At 48.6% G+C, this 15506-nt stretch overlaps 2 protein-coding genes across 8 annotated transcripts in view; one reads left to right on the forward strand and one right to left on the reverse strand.

Annotated features, from left to right (window-relative positions):
• Positions 1 to 15506, forward strand: part of ACSL1 (acyl-CoA synthetase long chain family member 1) — a 275902-nt gene that overhangs the window by 69841 nt on the left and 190555 nt on the right. The gene's annotated exons all lie outside the window — the stretch shown is intronic.
• On the reverse strand, positions 2352 to 5132 carry HELT (helt bHLH transcription factor). Of its 4 annotated transcripts, none has more exons than XM_081521841.1 (4): positions 5049 to 5125; positions 3767 to 3871; positions 3405 to 3501; positions 2352 to 3025 (listed from the first exon to the last, which is right to left on the reverse strand). In XM_081521841.1, exons 2-4 carry the CDS (start codon positions 3782 to 3784, stop codon positions 2526 to 2528), a joined length of 615 nt encoding a protein of 204 aa, XP_081377967.1. In that variant the 5' UTR covers positions 3785 to 3871; positions 5049 to 5125; the 3' UTR covers positions 2352 to 2525. The 4 variants fall into 4 exon arrangements, with proteins under 4 accessions (XP_081377967.1, XP_081377968.1, XP_081377965.1 ...); XM_081521842.1 differs by having other exon boundaries at positions 2357 to 3022; positions 5049 to 5132; XM_081521839.1 differs by lacking the exon at positions 5049 to 5125 and adding an exon at positions 4315 to 4984 and having other exon boundaries at positions 2357 to 3025.

The raw sequence follows: 15506 nt of genomic DNA on the forward strand, positions 1-15506 counted from the left end.
CTTAAAAGAAAGAGTGGAGGGATTGGGTATAAGAGACTCAGACAGAGAGGGGAGTAGGCAGGGGGTTTGGGACAGAGAGGCTGGAAGTGATGTGTCATCACATAAAGTACAGGAAGAACACAGTAAAGTCACAATCTGATTTAAATCGATTCCATTTTGTAGTGACATTTTTAATGTTTTGCAAAGTTTGACTTTTGGCCAAGCCTAGAGAATTGGAACTTTGGATGAAGGTTTCAGAAAAAGACACCACGTACACACACACACACACACACACACACACACACACACAGAAAGGGAGAGGGAGAGAAAGGGGAGGGAGACTTTTATCCTAAAGTCATTGTAAATCCAAAGCAGGGTTTTATCCTCCACAGTTAAATGAGAAAGGAAAAAAAAAAATCAAGAATACCAACATTTGAGGTACAAAGACTGTCATGGGCCAGTGGAAGTTTGCAAAATTATATGTAAATGACCAAAGTTTTTTACTGTGGTGGCCTGTGCTTTCCCAAAGCTAATCCCAAAGAGAAAATCTACTTAGCAAAAGAAAGTTTTGTCTAATTTGGTTAACAGTTGAGAAGTGACAAAAATGCTGAATCTATTAATAATTTATATTTCCAGGGTAACACTATATCTTCAGTGCTTCACTACCAAAGGGAATTCAGATTGGCTTAATGCTCAGAGAAAAAAGCCTGAAAGGCCTTCTTCATATTCTGTACCCAGCGCTGATAAAAACGGGTGTAAGACATGTGTTCCAATAATAGGCACCATGCATTCTCCCATTTCTGCATAATTTGTTTTCATCCCATATTGCTCAATGTATATTTGTTACCCAAATGGCCTCCTGGTCTTACACTGACTCTCCTTTCATAAGGGAAGAGATACTGGTTTGCATCTTACATTTTCTAGGTAAGCATTATACTGACATGTAGTGCAAGAACCCCTGACTTGAAAGAACTTTTCTAATGTTCATAGATTCTTCCTGCCCCCAAAATGTACGTATTTAAGTTTCACTTTATGGACAACATAGTGAAGTGGTTTTGTGTGTGTTTCTGTGTGTGTGTGTTGGTCCTCCTGTCTCTGTGTAATCAAGTTTGATAGTTTATAAATTGTGGTCATCCTATTCCATGACCTTAGTAAACAGTCTAGGTCAGAGCTCCCTTAAACCCTCTCCACAGAAATGGAATAAGTTAATTATTGTACTCCAGCTAATCTGAGCTATGACAAATCATCCTAGTTCAGCCAAATGGCCTCAGAAAACAGGAAAATCTGCTACATAATTTCGAGTTATTTATTTACAGGGCATCACAAGGAATGGGAACAAAAAAGAAACAAAAAAAATCAATGGAGGAAAATTTTATAATTCTCACAAACACAACTTTAATGGGTTGAATACCTTGTATATTTTACCTGTTAACCTAAAACAACAATGAGGCTCATTTTGCTCTTTGGGTCCTAGAAAAACCTAATTTCAGTTTGCTCTATTTTAAATGTACCACTGTTTTGTGGGGAAGGCAGATCCAACTGTCAGTGAAAACTACAAGCCGCTTGAAGATCGCTAGCCAACTCTTTCCTAAATCCCAAACGTTCCTATCCTCTGGGTGGAGCAAGAAAAGTTTACATCCCCTTCCCCCGGGAAAAGGCGGAGAAGCCTTTCTCACCAGGAGCCCAGCATCTCAGTCCCGCCCCAGTGGCTGGTTGTAGGTATTGGCTGAGTGAACAGCCTCTCACCAGGTCGCCTAGCGCCCCGAAGCTGAGCTGATCAGTGCACCAAAAGCAGCTTCAGCTTTCTGAGCCCTCGGGCGCTCAGAAAGACAATTGTCTGTCCTTCGAAGATGAGCTTCATCGGGTGTTGTTTTTAAGCCGCACTCAGAAGCCACCTCCTCTACATATTTTTAACCAGACAGGTGGAGGCTGTAAACCTAGTCGCTGCATCCCACGGGCCTGGGTTTCCCCGCGCGCCCGTGCGCGCGCGTCCGAGGCCTTCTCCCGGGTTAGGGAAGAGCACCCAGATGGGAGCTGGCGAGAGTTTGCAGCAGCCAGCTTGGAGAGGATCCTTCAATTTGTATTTTTTGAGAGCCGTGGGCCCTGTGCCTCCCAGCCGCCCTTCTCCTAAGCAAATGCCCAAGGTGCGCGTGAGGAGGAGGCGGGTCTGGAGCGCGGGTGGAACCGCGAAGCCAGCCTGGAAGCGACCCCTCCACTTGGCCTCCTCGCCTTCTCCGTCCCCGCGCGGCGACCCACCCCTTTCTCTACCCAAATAACTGAGGGTCATCACCTCAGCCAGCATCAGCCTCGTGCCTGAGACCCTTCGGAGGGGATGGGTTTTAGAAGAGCAAAGGTAACAAGGAATCCTTCTCTCTCGGACTTTCAGAAAGCGTTTATTGCCAGGGGGAGATCCTTCAGAAGACGAATTCGCTTTTGCCCCACTCAGCTTTTTTTTTTTTTCAGGACAATATTTACACTTGTACAATATACAGTATTTCTCCCAAGCAGTGCACAGAGCGCAGAGCAGTGTGAGGGATTTGTCGGCATCAGAGCACTGGGGGGTGCTGGGGCGCATGCAGGTTTAGGGCGCTGGGGTGCGCGTGGCCGATGAGGTTCAGATAGTGGCGGTCCAGCCCCTGCCCGGGCGCCAGGAAGGCGCTGTGCTGCTGCGCGGGGCTCGGGAGCGGCACGGGAGCGCTGGGCAGGTAGGGCAGCGCGGGGCTGCGGGCCGCGCCGTGCGGCCAGGCGAAGGGCCCCGGCGCCGCGCCCTGCGGGAACACGGACGCCTCACCCGGGCTGTGGCCTGCGAACTCGGGCCCCGCTGGGTGCAGTTGGTAAGAGAAATCCGGCTCCGGGAGCGAACCCAGCGGCTGGAAGGCGGGCTCGGTGCCCAAGCGGGCCTTGGACTGCAAGAAGGCGAGGATGCGCGCGTACTTGGTGTCCTTGGTCTCCATCCGCTCCACGGTGGTGAGGTAATGCACTAGGTTCTTCATGCACTCGTAGTAGCCGTAGTGGAAGTAGTTGGCAAACTCTGCTAGCAACTCTGCTGGAGGGGCAAGGAAAACGGAGAAGAAAAACTGTGAGTGGTCCCTTCCTGACCCGGAGCCTAAGGCAGATGCCAAGCCCCTCCCATCACGTTTTCCGGCTGGTTTCCGTTCGAGGCCCGCCCCTCTCTTTCCAGCCTGGAGACTGGAAAAAACGCAAGCCAGCGACCTCCTTTTCCTTAGGAGTCCGACCTCACCCCTCCCTACCTAAGAGGAGGCCTCAGAACCTGTATCGCCAGACCCCTGTTCTCCAGTCCCCCTTAGCTTTCTCAGGACTCGGGGCCCCGCCCCCCGCAGCATCCAGAGAGGAGAGCTTGAGAGACCACTTTTTTCCCCCGCTGCCACCCCCAGGGCTCTGTGTGGCGCACACTCCCTGCCCACCTTTTTCCCTTCCCCGGGGAAAATCTGCGGAGTGCAGGGCTCTCAGGTACTGCACGGTCATCTCGAGGATCTCTGCCTTCTCCAGCTTCCCGGAACTCTGCAGAAGGACAAAAAGGCTCCTGGAAGCGGCCCAGATGGTGCGGGCTCACCCGGGGAGGCTGGGTGCACCGTTTTAAACCGAGGGGACCATCGAGCCGAGCGGGGGCGCCGCTGTGGATCTGCGCCAGGGCCGCCTGGGGCTCAACTCAGCTCTCAGGGCCCCCCCGGGCAGAAAGCCCGCACCTACGGCCCTCTCCGGCTCCAGACTCCCGGCATCAGAGGATCCCCAGCGCCAGCAGCGTTTTCTCAGCTGCCAACATTACCTGCTTCGCCAGGGCCATGGGCACCGTCTTGCCCAGCTCGTTCAAACAGCGGTTAATCCGGTCTCTCCTCCGCTTTTCTATCACTTTGTGGGAAACGGGGGTTCTCTGAGAACAGAGGTTTGTTTGTCGGTTTAGGATGTCTTTGCCCATAAAATCATCAAAGGCACGGCTGGCACAGCCATCTGCAAGCCCTCAGTGCTGCCCCAGGAGTCGCCCCAGGCCCCTGTCCCCCTACACTGGGTCACGTGAGCTCTGTCCTCTCGAATCTCTGCTGATGCACTCCGCTTCTAACCTCTGCGGGGTCACACCGCCTTGCTGAGCACCAGGGCCATGGGGAGGTGGCCACCAGCTTCCAGATGTGGCCTCCACCCCGACTGCGAAGTCCCCTCTAGCTATACTCATTCCCTTCCCAAACCACTCAGGATTCCTCTCCAGGAGAAGTCCTGTGTGACCATGTCCCGGCTCGTCGATCCAGCCAGGTGGTGGCTCTGGGAGTCAGACACCCCCACCCATAAGGCGCAAGAGCCATCTGGACTCAGCCGACTCACTTTGCGTTCCTTGAGCTTGTCTGACATTCTGATCAATACGCGCCCTCGGGAGAGGTGGTGGCGCGAGGCACCCGTCCGATTTTCCCCTTGTGTGCCTCCTCGAGTGTCCCAGGTAGACTGTAGCCTCCCAACTACGAGGGTCTGCCTTATAAAGCGGTCATCTAGGGCTCCAAGTGCATTCACCACTTGAATTATTCCATAGGATTAGGGGAGCTGCGTTTGGGGGATGCATGCATTCAAGGTCAGTTTTGGGTTTTTTTTGTAAGTTAAGAAAAAAAAATTTAGCAGCCGAGGGGGGCGAGTTGGGGGCAGATCAGCTTTGTTAATCCACGTGGCCCTTCAAAGGACACGTGACCAGCGGGGGGAATAACATTTGCATGGCAACAGCCCGGGTGGGAAAGAGGCGGTAAACCGGCGCTGGCCGGTGAGCGAGCGCCGGGGCGCAGCGGCTGTGGGCACCGGGGGGTGAGGACCCTCACAAAACAGTGTCGCCTCCTTTAGTCCCACCGCTGAGTCTCACACGATTGCCTGTTTACAAATCCCAGCAAGCCCACAGTCCCAGCGCCGAGTGCGTTTTAAAGCCTGTCCAGAGTCATTAAAGTAATTAAGTAAGCCTTTAATAGGCTGTTCCGCTGGGTTCAAGGGAGAGCTCTTGGAGACGGAGGCGCCCCGTTTGTTCCCAGGCTTTTCTCACACGACTTGGTGACACGTCCATCTCCCCCCTTTTTGTTTACCCCGCTTTATTTGTCCGGACATCCCGGCAGGTGTGGGGCTGCCGCTGGCACACGAGGCCCTCGCCTCGCCTCGCCCCTCCCGCCAGTCTTTGGCACGCGACGCTGCCCCCACTGCCTGACCACGTCGCTGCCTTTCTTTTCTCCTCCCTCTGGCTCTCTCCTCGCGGGGGGAAGAGGCTCAATTTGTAGCCTATTATCCTATACGGAAAATGTCCATTGAAAAGTATGAATAGTTTCATTGGGCTAAATTTTAATAATGCCAGAGGGTGGGGGAGGAAGACAGGCAGGGGTGTGTGTGTGTGTGTGTGTGTGTGTGTGTGTGTGCGTGTGTGTGTGTGTGTGTGTCTGTCTGTGTGTGTGTGAGAGGGGGTTGGTGGGAGGATTGGGGGCAACACGGGGAAGAGTGGGCCGAGAAGAAAAGGGGGAATGCAGCTGGCCCCGGCGAGCATTATGCGACGTCACCGGCGAGAGGGGGCGCCGACAGACCCCTATTCATTTGCCTAATTTTGGTCAATTTAACAAACTTCAGGAGAAATTATTGTGGCTTTGTCAGGGAGGGTGAAGCCTTCTGATCGAATTAACAGCATGTTTTGATCCGGTAAATGTCATTAGAAAGGGAGAAACAATCGCGCTTAGAGGGCTCTAAGTAATGCGCCCAAGTGGAGACGCCAAAGCGCACGGCTCACAAAGGGAGCAAGTCGCTGCCACAGGGAACTTTTGTACCCGCCCATCGCCCAAGTTTTGACACAAAAAGGCATTATTTCATACTTGAATACGTTTAATCCAACGATTGTCTATTTTCTGCAAACATATTTTCACAGCATTGTTAACTTTTTATGTCCCCCTTTAGCGGGTGCCTTTTCTTAACGTTTGGGGGCGGGAGAGCGCAGACACTTTGGGCATCAATATTTGTCACTGAAAAGGGCTCCGTGAAGTTAGGGAAGTTGATCTCTTTTTTATGGTTTTAGAGAGCGAATATATCGGGGGAGGAGGAGGGAGGGAAGGCACAGACCGAAACGAGGGAGGAAATTTGCTGGACGGCCCGTGGGGAAGGAGGGGGGTGGCGGTGGCTGGGAACTCGCTCCGCCTGCGCCTCTGCGGGCAGCAGGGCCCAGCAGCCGGGGGCCTCCTCCCCCACCGCCAGGCCCCGCTCACACGAGCTGCCTAGGAACCCACCCGCACTCTGGGGGCTCCAGGCTTGAGGGCCGTGGGTGGGGTGGGGGGTGAGCTTTCTTGCAGATGGAAACTATAAAAATGGTTTTTGTTTTATGACCTGCTCTAGAGCCACCGAGCTCTCCCTTTTTTTCTAACCTGTTCCAGTTGAGAACAACTGAGACCTCTCCTTACACATCTTTCCCTCCCTTTCTGCTCCCCACCTTTCTGCCTAAATTCTCTCTAGATTGTGACAGGGCCGGGCTCTCCCTTCGGGTGTCTGTCGTTAGTCCTCAGCAGAGGTGGCTAGGGGGGAGCCCTGCTCTCCAGTGGCACCTGGTGAGCCCCTAGGGCGCAGAGGCTGGTCTGGGGAGCTGCGCCCCCAGGAAGCCAGCAGCCCACCTGCTGCAGCCTGGAAGGTGTGGGGCTGGGTTTGCACGGAGGACCCCAAGGGTGTCCCTCTCCTTCTTGCTTTCAGTCTCCTCATGACGTTTCTTTTCTACTTCACGACAGATTGGACACGACCCGCACCCTCCTGCAGGTTTCTCTGCCGCCACCAGTGCCCTCTCAGGGGTTGTCGATTTCAGTATATTCACTGGCACACAAAGGGATTAAACACGAACCCTTATCATCCAAATTAACTAACGTGAATGGGTAAAAGGGAGCGTGCACACTTCTCACCCCCACCCCCTTTTTAAACCAGCGGACTAGGAGTTGATCCTCTTACTGCTGGTGTTAACCGCCAGCTGCAGGCACCTTCCACCGGCCAAATTTCATTCTGTGCAAACTGTTTAATTTCTCGTCTTTGCTTGGAATCCAGGGTCCAGAGCTTGCCGAGGGCTGCAGGGCCCCTTGTTTGGGTTCGGGGGCCCAAGTGAAGGTGGGTAGGTGAGTGGAAGTGGGGTGTAAAGGTGGCCCTCCTTACCAGGTCCTCATGGCTGCAGTCCTTTCTGGGAGACTGGGAAGCCCTCCTTTCATTCAAGTGAGGGAAAGGATATGTTTTATTTTTAGGCTTTACTCACCCCGCCAGAAACAGGGTGCTGGGACCCTCATAGTCACCTGCCCTTTACTCCTTCTCCCCAGGGTGGTGATAAAGTAAGTGTCCCCTGATGATGACATAGTTTCCCCTCAAAATGAGAGTGGAATAATGAGAGCTATGGTCCCTGGAGCCAAAGAGTTACTCAGATTCCAGCTCCACCACCTACCACCTGGGTGGATTGCTGGGTCCTACGGTGGTTTTATTCCTAGTTTTTAAAGCAATCTACGTACTCTTCTCCATAGTGTCTCCTGTACTTCCGAGACTTTGGGCTGTTCACTGAATCTTGCCATGCCTCAGTTTCCTCTTCTGTGAATTGGAGATAATTACTGGATCTACTAGGTCACAAGGTGATCACTGGGATGAAGGATGTAAATATAGGCAAGACACCTAAAAGAAAGCTTCCTTACTCAATTCATGCTTTTACTTTGCCTGGAAACCACTTCTGCCGTGGTTCTCACATAGTGGTGTTTTGTGGGGTTTGTGCTGTTGTGTGATATTCTCATTCATTTCATAGTGTTTCTCATCACTAAGAAAGCTTCACTTTCCCTGTAAAAGCCCCAGTAATTTTACCTGAGGTTTGTTAAGTCGACCAAAATTAGGCAAATGATGGGGGAACTTTAGATGCCCCCCCCCACAGGTGACATCTGCTAGTGCTTGGTGGCCAGCTTTGTGTCCCAGGGATGTGAGGCTGAAAAAGGCTCCCAGTGCAGAAGCCCCTCAACTCAACAGCATGGTCATTTCAAGTGAGTTAAACATTAGCATCAAAATCAAAGCAAAGCTAGGAAGTAAGACTGCTTAGAAATTAGACGATGTTAATTCTATATTAGTCTGTGCTTAGACTCCTGGCCTGAAGACCTTTGTTGGAGAATACAGCAATCATAAATAGAAAATGTTTATTATTGTTAATATTATTAGCTACATAGATTTGACATATAGCTTCCAAACACTGAAAAATGGATCCTTTTTTATTTCTTTCCAGCTCTAGAAGCTGCAGATTTGCAAGCTTGGGAAAGGGAAGGGTTACTGAACTGAAAGAAAAAAAAAAATCTAATGGGTGTTTGGAAATGTCAGCTGAATTGCTCTAAGTCTGTTCAGGGTGATTTCAATTCTCTCCCTCCTGTCTTAATCCACAGATTTGTAGATTCATTAGTGGGACTGGGGGCTTTGTCAAGTGGGGAAAGGTGAGGAGTCTTGTCAGAGAGTGGAGAAAACACAACAGCAGCTGACTTTCCTGTACTCCTTTTTTAAAAATTTATTTATTTTAATTGGAGGATAATTACAATATTGTGTGGGTTTTTGCCATCCACCAGTATGAATCAGCCACAGGGATACGTGTGTACCCTCCATCCTGAACCTCCCTCCCACCTCCCTCCCCAAGCTATCAGAGTACCGGCTTTGGGTACCCTGGGTCATACATCAAGCTCACACTGGTTATCTCTTTTACATATGGTGACATGTATGTTTCAATGCTAGTCTCTCAAATCATCCCACCCTCTCCTTCCCCCACTGAATCCAAAAGTCTGTTCTTCATGTCTGTGTCTCCTTGGCTACCCTGTAGGAGCGTCAGTACCATCTTTCTCGATTCTGTATATATGCATTAATATACAGTATTTGTCTTTCTCTTTCTGACTTACTTCACTCTGTATGATAGGCTCTAGGTTCATCTGCCTCTTTAGAACTGACTCAAATACATTCCTTTTTACAGCTGAGTAATATTCCATTGTGTATATGTACCACAACTTCCTTATTCATTCATCCGCCAGTGGACATCGAGGTTGCTTCCATGTCTTAGCTCTTGTAAATAGTGCTGCATTGAACACTGGGGTACTTGTGTCTTTTTCAATTCTGGTTTCCTTGGGGGTACATGCGCAGTAGTGGGATTGCTGGGTCCTATGGTGGTTTTATTCCTAGTTTTTAAAGCAATCTCCGTACTCTTCTCCATAGTGTCTCCTGTACTTCCGAAGTCTCAGGAGGACAAGGCCTGAAGGACAAATCCACCTTGGGCTCTATTTCTGAAGTGAGTAGGCTCTCAGAATGTGGGACCACACAGGCTGTTCTCCGGAAGAAACCCAGAAGAGCATCAAGTCCCACACCCATGTTCCCACCAAAGAACCTGAGGTGCCTCAAGGGGACCTGGGAACGACCATGGTGCACAGCAAGCTGATGCCCAAGCTTGTGTTGATTTGCTGTGTGACTCCAGGGTCCACAGCCTCAGTTGTCTCCTCTGTTCCCGTGAGGAGAGTCCCGGCAGGGATGCTGTGATTCAGGACTGGCAGACCCCCTGTCGGGCGCCTGCTGCCTCTGGCTGTTGTGACCGCTGTCAGCTTTGTCCTCGGGCCTCTATCCACGAGCTCCTGCTTCTCCCAAGTCCAGTGGTAACAGCATGTTGTGGGCCCCGATGTGAGTCAGAAGCCGGGAGCACCGCACAGAAAGGGACATGGTTCAGGGGCGTGTTCTCTAATAAAGAAGAAAAGGTCTGTGTTTGTGTAAGACCCGGTACAGTAGCCTCAACACAACAGTCACTCTCCGTGCCTAGCAGCACACCTCCTATTGGGTGGGTGACTTCTCTGGACTTTTCCTTACTCAGCATTCCTAATTCTTCTCTTCTCTGTAATCATGAGTAGTAATCTCGTCTCAACAAGGACCTCAACAGGAAGTATGTGGCAGGGGCTTGTCAGAGCAGCCAGGTGACCAGTTGGAGGGGCGGGGGTGCTGGGGATGGGAATAACAGGTGGTCTCTTCAACCATAAGGACATACATTGAACTGTTGGCTTTTATCTGAACCCCAATTTAAAGGAGACCAGAGACGTGGGGAAACTGTTGTTCCTAATAGAGTGATTGCCTGGACTTCGGTCTTTATTTTCTTTGTTTTCACCTTGACACAATTTAGTTCTTTGCTTTCTAGGTCTATTTTTAGATATAGTACCTGGCAGTTTTTCCTGAATAAGGTAGCAGTTCTGAAACCACAGTGAAGCATCAGCCCCCTAGTCTATCCAGTGGCTCAAATGTTTTCAGCTTCTTTATCCTTAAGGGAGGTCTTGAAGCATTACACACATGCCTCTAGATGCCTTCAGAAGTTGGTTTTACTGTGTTTTAAGTAGAAAGGAAGTTCTCTAATCACTTGCTGCCCAAATGTGGTCCTCAGACCAACGGAGTAGTAGTCACTGGGAGTTCATTAGAAGTGCAGAACCTCAGGCACCTCCCCTGACCTAGCAGAATCCAAATCTGCATTTGAACAAGATCCCAAGTTGATTTCTGTGGACTTCAGAAGTGCCACTCAGCTGAAGTTGGAGGCTACCATTTGGCTCCCCTGGTGGCTCAGATGATAAAGAATCCGCTTACAATTCAGGAGACCCAAGTTTGATCCCTGGGTTGGGAAGATCCCCTGGAGAAGGAACTGGCAACCCACTCCAGTATTCTTGCCTGGAGAATTCCATGGACTAAGGAGCCTGGAGGGCTAGAATCCACGGGTTCATGAGGAGTTGGACACAACTGAGTGACTAACACATACACATTTGGTATTTAACAGCTGAAGGCTACCAGAAAATCACAGGTAGGAACGGATCCCCTAGAATGATAGCAGCAGAGGAAGAAGGGACTTTCAGGTTGTCATAACTGCACAGATGGAAAGGCTTCCTATGAACCAGGGAGCTCTGTAGCACTGCTTGTTCATAGTATTCTATGGGTGTTTGCAATATTTTCCTTAGTAATGTCTGCTATGTGCGATGATTTATTTCCTGCATGTCTCCCCAGAATCTGCCAGTTGTAGATGCTCAATGTAGTTTTGATGAAGGAAGGAAAACTGGGAGAAGAGTTTGGGAAATATTTTGGCAGTTTGTCACAGGCCCCATAGGGTAATAGTTTATCTTTTATTTTGGGACTTTTACAAGAACCAACTAGGGGAGGTGTAAATACAACTATTGAGTGAGAACACTCTTAGGGAGATTCCTGGCGAGGTGAAGGAATTATTTTCCATATTTTGACATTAACATCGCTTAGAAAGTCTATTAAAGGTGTTGTGGTGGTTTAGTCACTAAGTTGTGTCCGACTCTTGCGACCCCATGGACTGTAGCCCTACCAGACTCCTCTGTCTTTGGGATTTCCCAGGCGAGAATACTGGAGTGGGTTGCCATTTCCTTCTCCAGAGGATCTTCCCAACCCAGGGATTGAACCCCGTTCTCCTGCATTGCAGGCAGATTCTTTATTGACTGAGCTATGACAGCTCTCTATTAAAGATAAATAATAATAATAAAGATAAATAAAAAATTAAAAGATAAAAATAAATAATAAGATACCGTGAATGGTGTCAATTGTGGGCTTTGATTTTTCTAGGCAACCGGCTTTTCTCTTGGGGCTGATAATTCCAGCTTTTTGCTCTGTATTGACTTGAGCAACATCCAGAAGTCATCACAGGGAGGTTCAGCTTAGTGTACGAAGGGGAGTTCTTTCCGTAGCTTAAAGATTTCATCTGCTTATAGGGCAACTTTGCACACAAAATTAAGAGGTATACGTTGCTGACAATCAGAAATTATTTTAGATTGCAGCAAGTAACAGAAGTTTGGGTGAAGATAGATTCAGGAAGAGGAGAAAATTACAGGAGTGTTAACAGATTCTGTCATGGGCAATAATCCCCCTCCACCTGCCGCCTTCTGATTCATCCACCGCTAGAATCAGCATTTACCATGTGCTTGGCACTGTGCAGGCCAACCCTGGAGTCACTGAAAATAAACACAAAACTTTTGGAGAATCTATAAGTTCTCACAAGTGAAAAGAAGACCCCGAGTAAGGGGCGAGTTCCTGAAGGCAGATCCCATCCCTCATTTGCCTGTTTGTTGGTCCACTTCTCTAAATTTCCACCTTACTGCTTGTGGTTACTGTTCAGCTTGCTTCTTTATGCTAATTGTACCGATTCGACATTAATTTGAGGAGTTATAAATGCCCTCCTTTTTAAAACGTCATTGCCGCAGAGACCATTAAGGGTCTCTCATTAGCTTGAATTGATGTAACTGGATTTTGATTTCTTTCTCACACCAAACTGAAGAAGGCTGTCAGGAAAACAAATTTTGAATGAGATGGAGGTAATTTAGGAAGAGCAGATGTGTTAGTTTCCTGCTGCCATAAACTTGGGGATTTAAACCAACAGAGATTTATTCTCTCAAAATCTGGAGGTTGGAAGTCTGAAATTAGTAGTACTGGGCAGAAATCAAGGTGTTGGCAGGGCCACACTCCCTCTGGAGGGGCTAGAGGAGAATCTGTTTCTTACCTTTTCAGCTGCGTGGCTACCTGCACCCCTTGGCTTGTGGTCACATGACTACAGTCCCCACTGCTATGGTCACTTTGATGTTTCCTCTTCTCTGTGTCAAATCTCCTTTTGCTCCTCTCTTATAAAAGGATCCTTATGCATCCTTAGCGCATTCCTGACTTAAGCATTGCCCCCTATCAATCTAACCCACAAAAAAACAGCCAGATAAACATTTTAAAATATAATTATGAATTCTGTTCTTGTCACTTATGTAATAAACCTAGCGTGTTCCTTCAAGTTTGTGTAAATATTTATTGTCCATTTACTAGATTAAATTAATTTGGACAGTTAGATATACAACAGCTTAAATAGAGGACTGACGTACTTCCAAACTCAATATTACCAGAGAAAGAATAGGACAATACTGTGTAGCTACCAGAATATGTCTGATCAATAGTGGGTCATTCACTCCCATTTGTATTATGTGTATGTTATTTGTTTGATGTATATCTTATGTATGATGGAAAGATTGCAACTGTACCTAGATCTAATCAATAAAAACAGAACCTTCAAAAAAAAAAAATGATGCTTATGGTTGCATTTAAGGCCTATCTGGATAATCTCCCCATATCAAAATGCTTAATCAAATCTGCAAAATCCCTTTTTTGGCCTTCATACACTTGTAGGTTCCAGGAGTTAGGACATGGGTGCATTTTTGGGGGCGGAAGCCTCCTGTACCTGGTGACGTGCCATGGTGGGATCTGAGACAGCATCTGAGCACTGACGCTCTGAGATAGGGTGGAGACATGTGCATAAGAGGTGGTGGGGGGAGGGACAAGCTGAAGAAATACATGTTCTGTTTCCAGACATGGCAGAACTATCCTTCTCCTCCCTCTCTTTTCCCTTCCCATTTCCCCTTCTTCCTGTTTGTCCTTTCTTAGCCCTCATGCACCACAGCACCCCTTGCTCCCAGGCCTCAGAATGGAAGCTGCTGTGATACATTTATGCCACATTATGAGCTAGATCAGCTGGAGTTTACTAAATTCCGACCCTCATTACTGTTTACACACCTACGTGTACACACACAGTGGCTTTGTCTCACAAGTGTGTAATTCCGACCCAGTCTTTTCCCTGCTGTTCTCCAATATACCCTTCTTCTAGTTGGCCACTGGTCTTTTGAAAATGCCATGTTCATGTTCATCAAATTGATCTGGATATAAATTCTGTTTACAAATAGCCTTGGGCAAGTTGCTGTGCCTTAGTGTCCATGTCTATAAAGCAGAGATGATGGTATCTACCTCCTAGGCTATTGAGATGACTCAGTGAGGGAATGTTTGTGAAGTTCCTGGCATGATGTTCAGACTGTAGGAGGTACACAGGAACTGAGATTCACATGTGTTGATCTGGTCGAACACCTGGTCTATTCCTGAAACAGTGTTGGACCCTCATGTTACAAAATGGGAAACAGAACCCAGATGCTGCCTTTCAGGAGTTTCTCAAGTGAGACAGACAGAAGAAGGGAATCAGATATAAGCAGGCAGCAGTGGGGTGATGGTAGGAAAAAATCAGAGAGGACTTCCTGGAGAAGATGATGTATGAACTGCATCCCGAAAGGTGAGTGCATTAGTTTTCTCGGGCTGCCTTAGCAAATTGCCGCAGACCTCGTAGCTTAAAACAATGGAAATTTACTTTCTCCCAGTTCTGGAGACTAAAGTCCAAACTACAGGTGCTGGCAGAGCCACGTGCCCTCTAAAGGCCCTGGGGGGGTTTCCTTCCTTGTCTCCTCCAGCTTTTGGTGGCCTCAGCACTTCTCGGTTTGTGGCAGCATGACTGCAATCTCTGCCTCCACGTGCCTTCACGAGTCTGTCTCTGTGTCTCTCCTCCCCCTTTTATAAGGACATTTGTCGCCGGACTTAGGGCCTACCTCAGTAATCCAGGATGGTCTCATCTTGAGATCCTTAATGACATGTGCAAAGACCCTTTTCCCACATAAGGTCACATTCACAAGTTCCACATGGACATAAGCTTTCAGGAGATTATCATCCAGCCCACCACAATGAGTGAGAGGTAGCCAAGTGAAAACAGGTGGGAGGGTTGCCCTCAGTGAAGGGATTGGGGCAAGGAAGGACATGAGGGCATGAAATGGTTTTGAGGAACTACAGCACAGTCTAGATCATGAAGTGTGAGAAGCGTGGTAGAGGATGAGTGGCGAGGCAGTCATGGGTTGAGGGGACAAATCTGATACCCAGGAGTTAAACGTTTTTTGTATCACGATGGTTCAGATAAAGATGCTGAAGTCCTGCACAGAGGTTAGAGTTGAGCTGGACTTGTGTGAGAGAGAAAACCCATAGGCTTAGGAGAAGGATTAAGCACGGTGGGAGAAAAACAGAGAAGAGAATTGCTGGGTTTCTGCTTCGAGAATGGACTATGTGGCGACCCCACTACGTGAGATCAATTAATGTTAAGGAGGAATATAAGGTCATTTGTGCGGATGTGGATATGTGTATAGGGCAGGGCGTATAGGAGGAGATGATTAGTTTAATTTGGGACATATCAATTTTAAAGTTCATGTGGATATCCTATAACTGGATGTCCAGACACAGTTGAGATAGGAAAGTGACAGAGATAAAAATGGTACATTGGCCTGCAGGGACAGACAGACCATGGCCATGGATGAAATGACTTAAGAAGAGCTTAAAGGAGGGACTTTCCTAGTGGTCCAGTGGTAAAGGATCTACCTTGGAATGCAGGAGACATGTGTTTGATTCCTTGGTCTGGGAAGATTCCACCTGCCTCCGAGCAGCTAAGCCCATGAGCCACAACTTTTGAGCCTGTGCATCTAGAGCCCATGCTTTGCAAAAGGAGAAGCCACCACAATGAGAAGCCTGTGCACTGCAGCTAGAGAGTAGCCTCTGCTTGCTGCAACTACAGAAAGCGTGTGTGCAGCAATAAAGATCCAGTGCAGCCAAAATAAATAATTTATGTTACAAAAAGGGCTTAAAGGAGAGGGGCCAGTAGGGTGGTA

The sequence above is a fragment of the Giraffa tippelskirchi genome, chromosome 8 (assembly GCF_054371585.1).
Source record: "Giraffa tippelskirchi isolate mGirTip1 chromosome 8, T2T-mGirTip1v1.2.pri, whole genome shotgun sequence".
Lineage (NCBI taxonomy): Eukaryota > Metazoa > Chordata > Mammalia > Artiodactyla > Giraffidae > Giraffa > Giraffa tippelskirchi.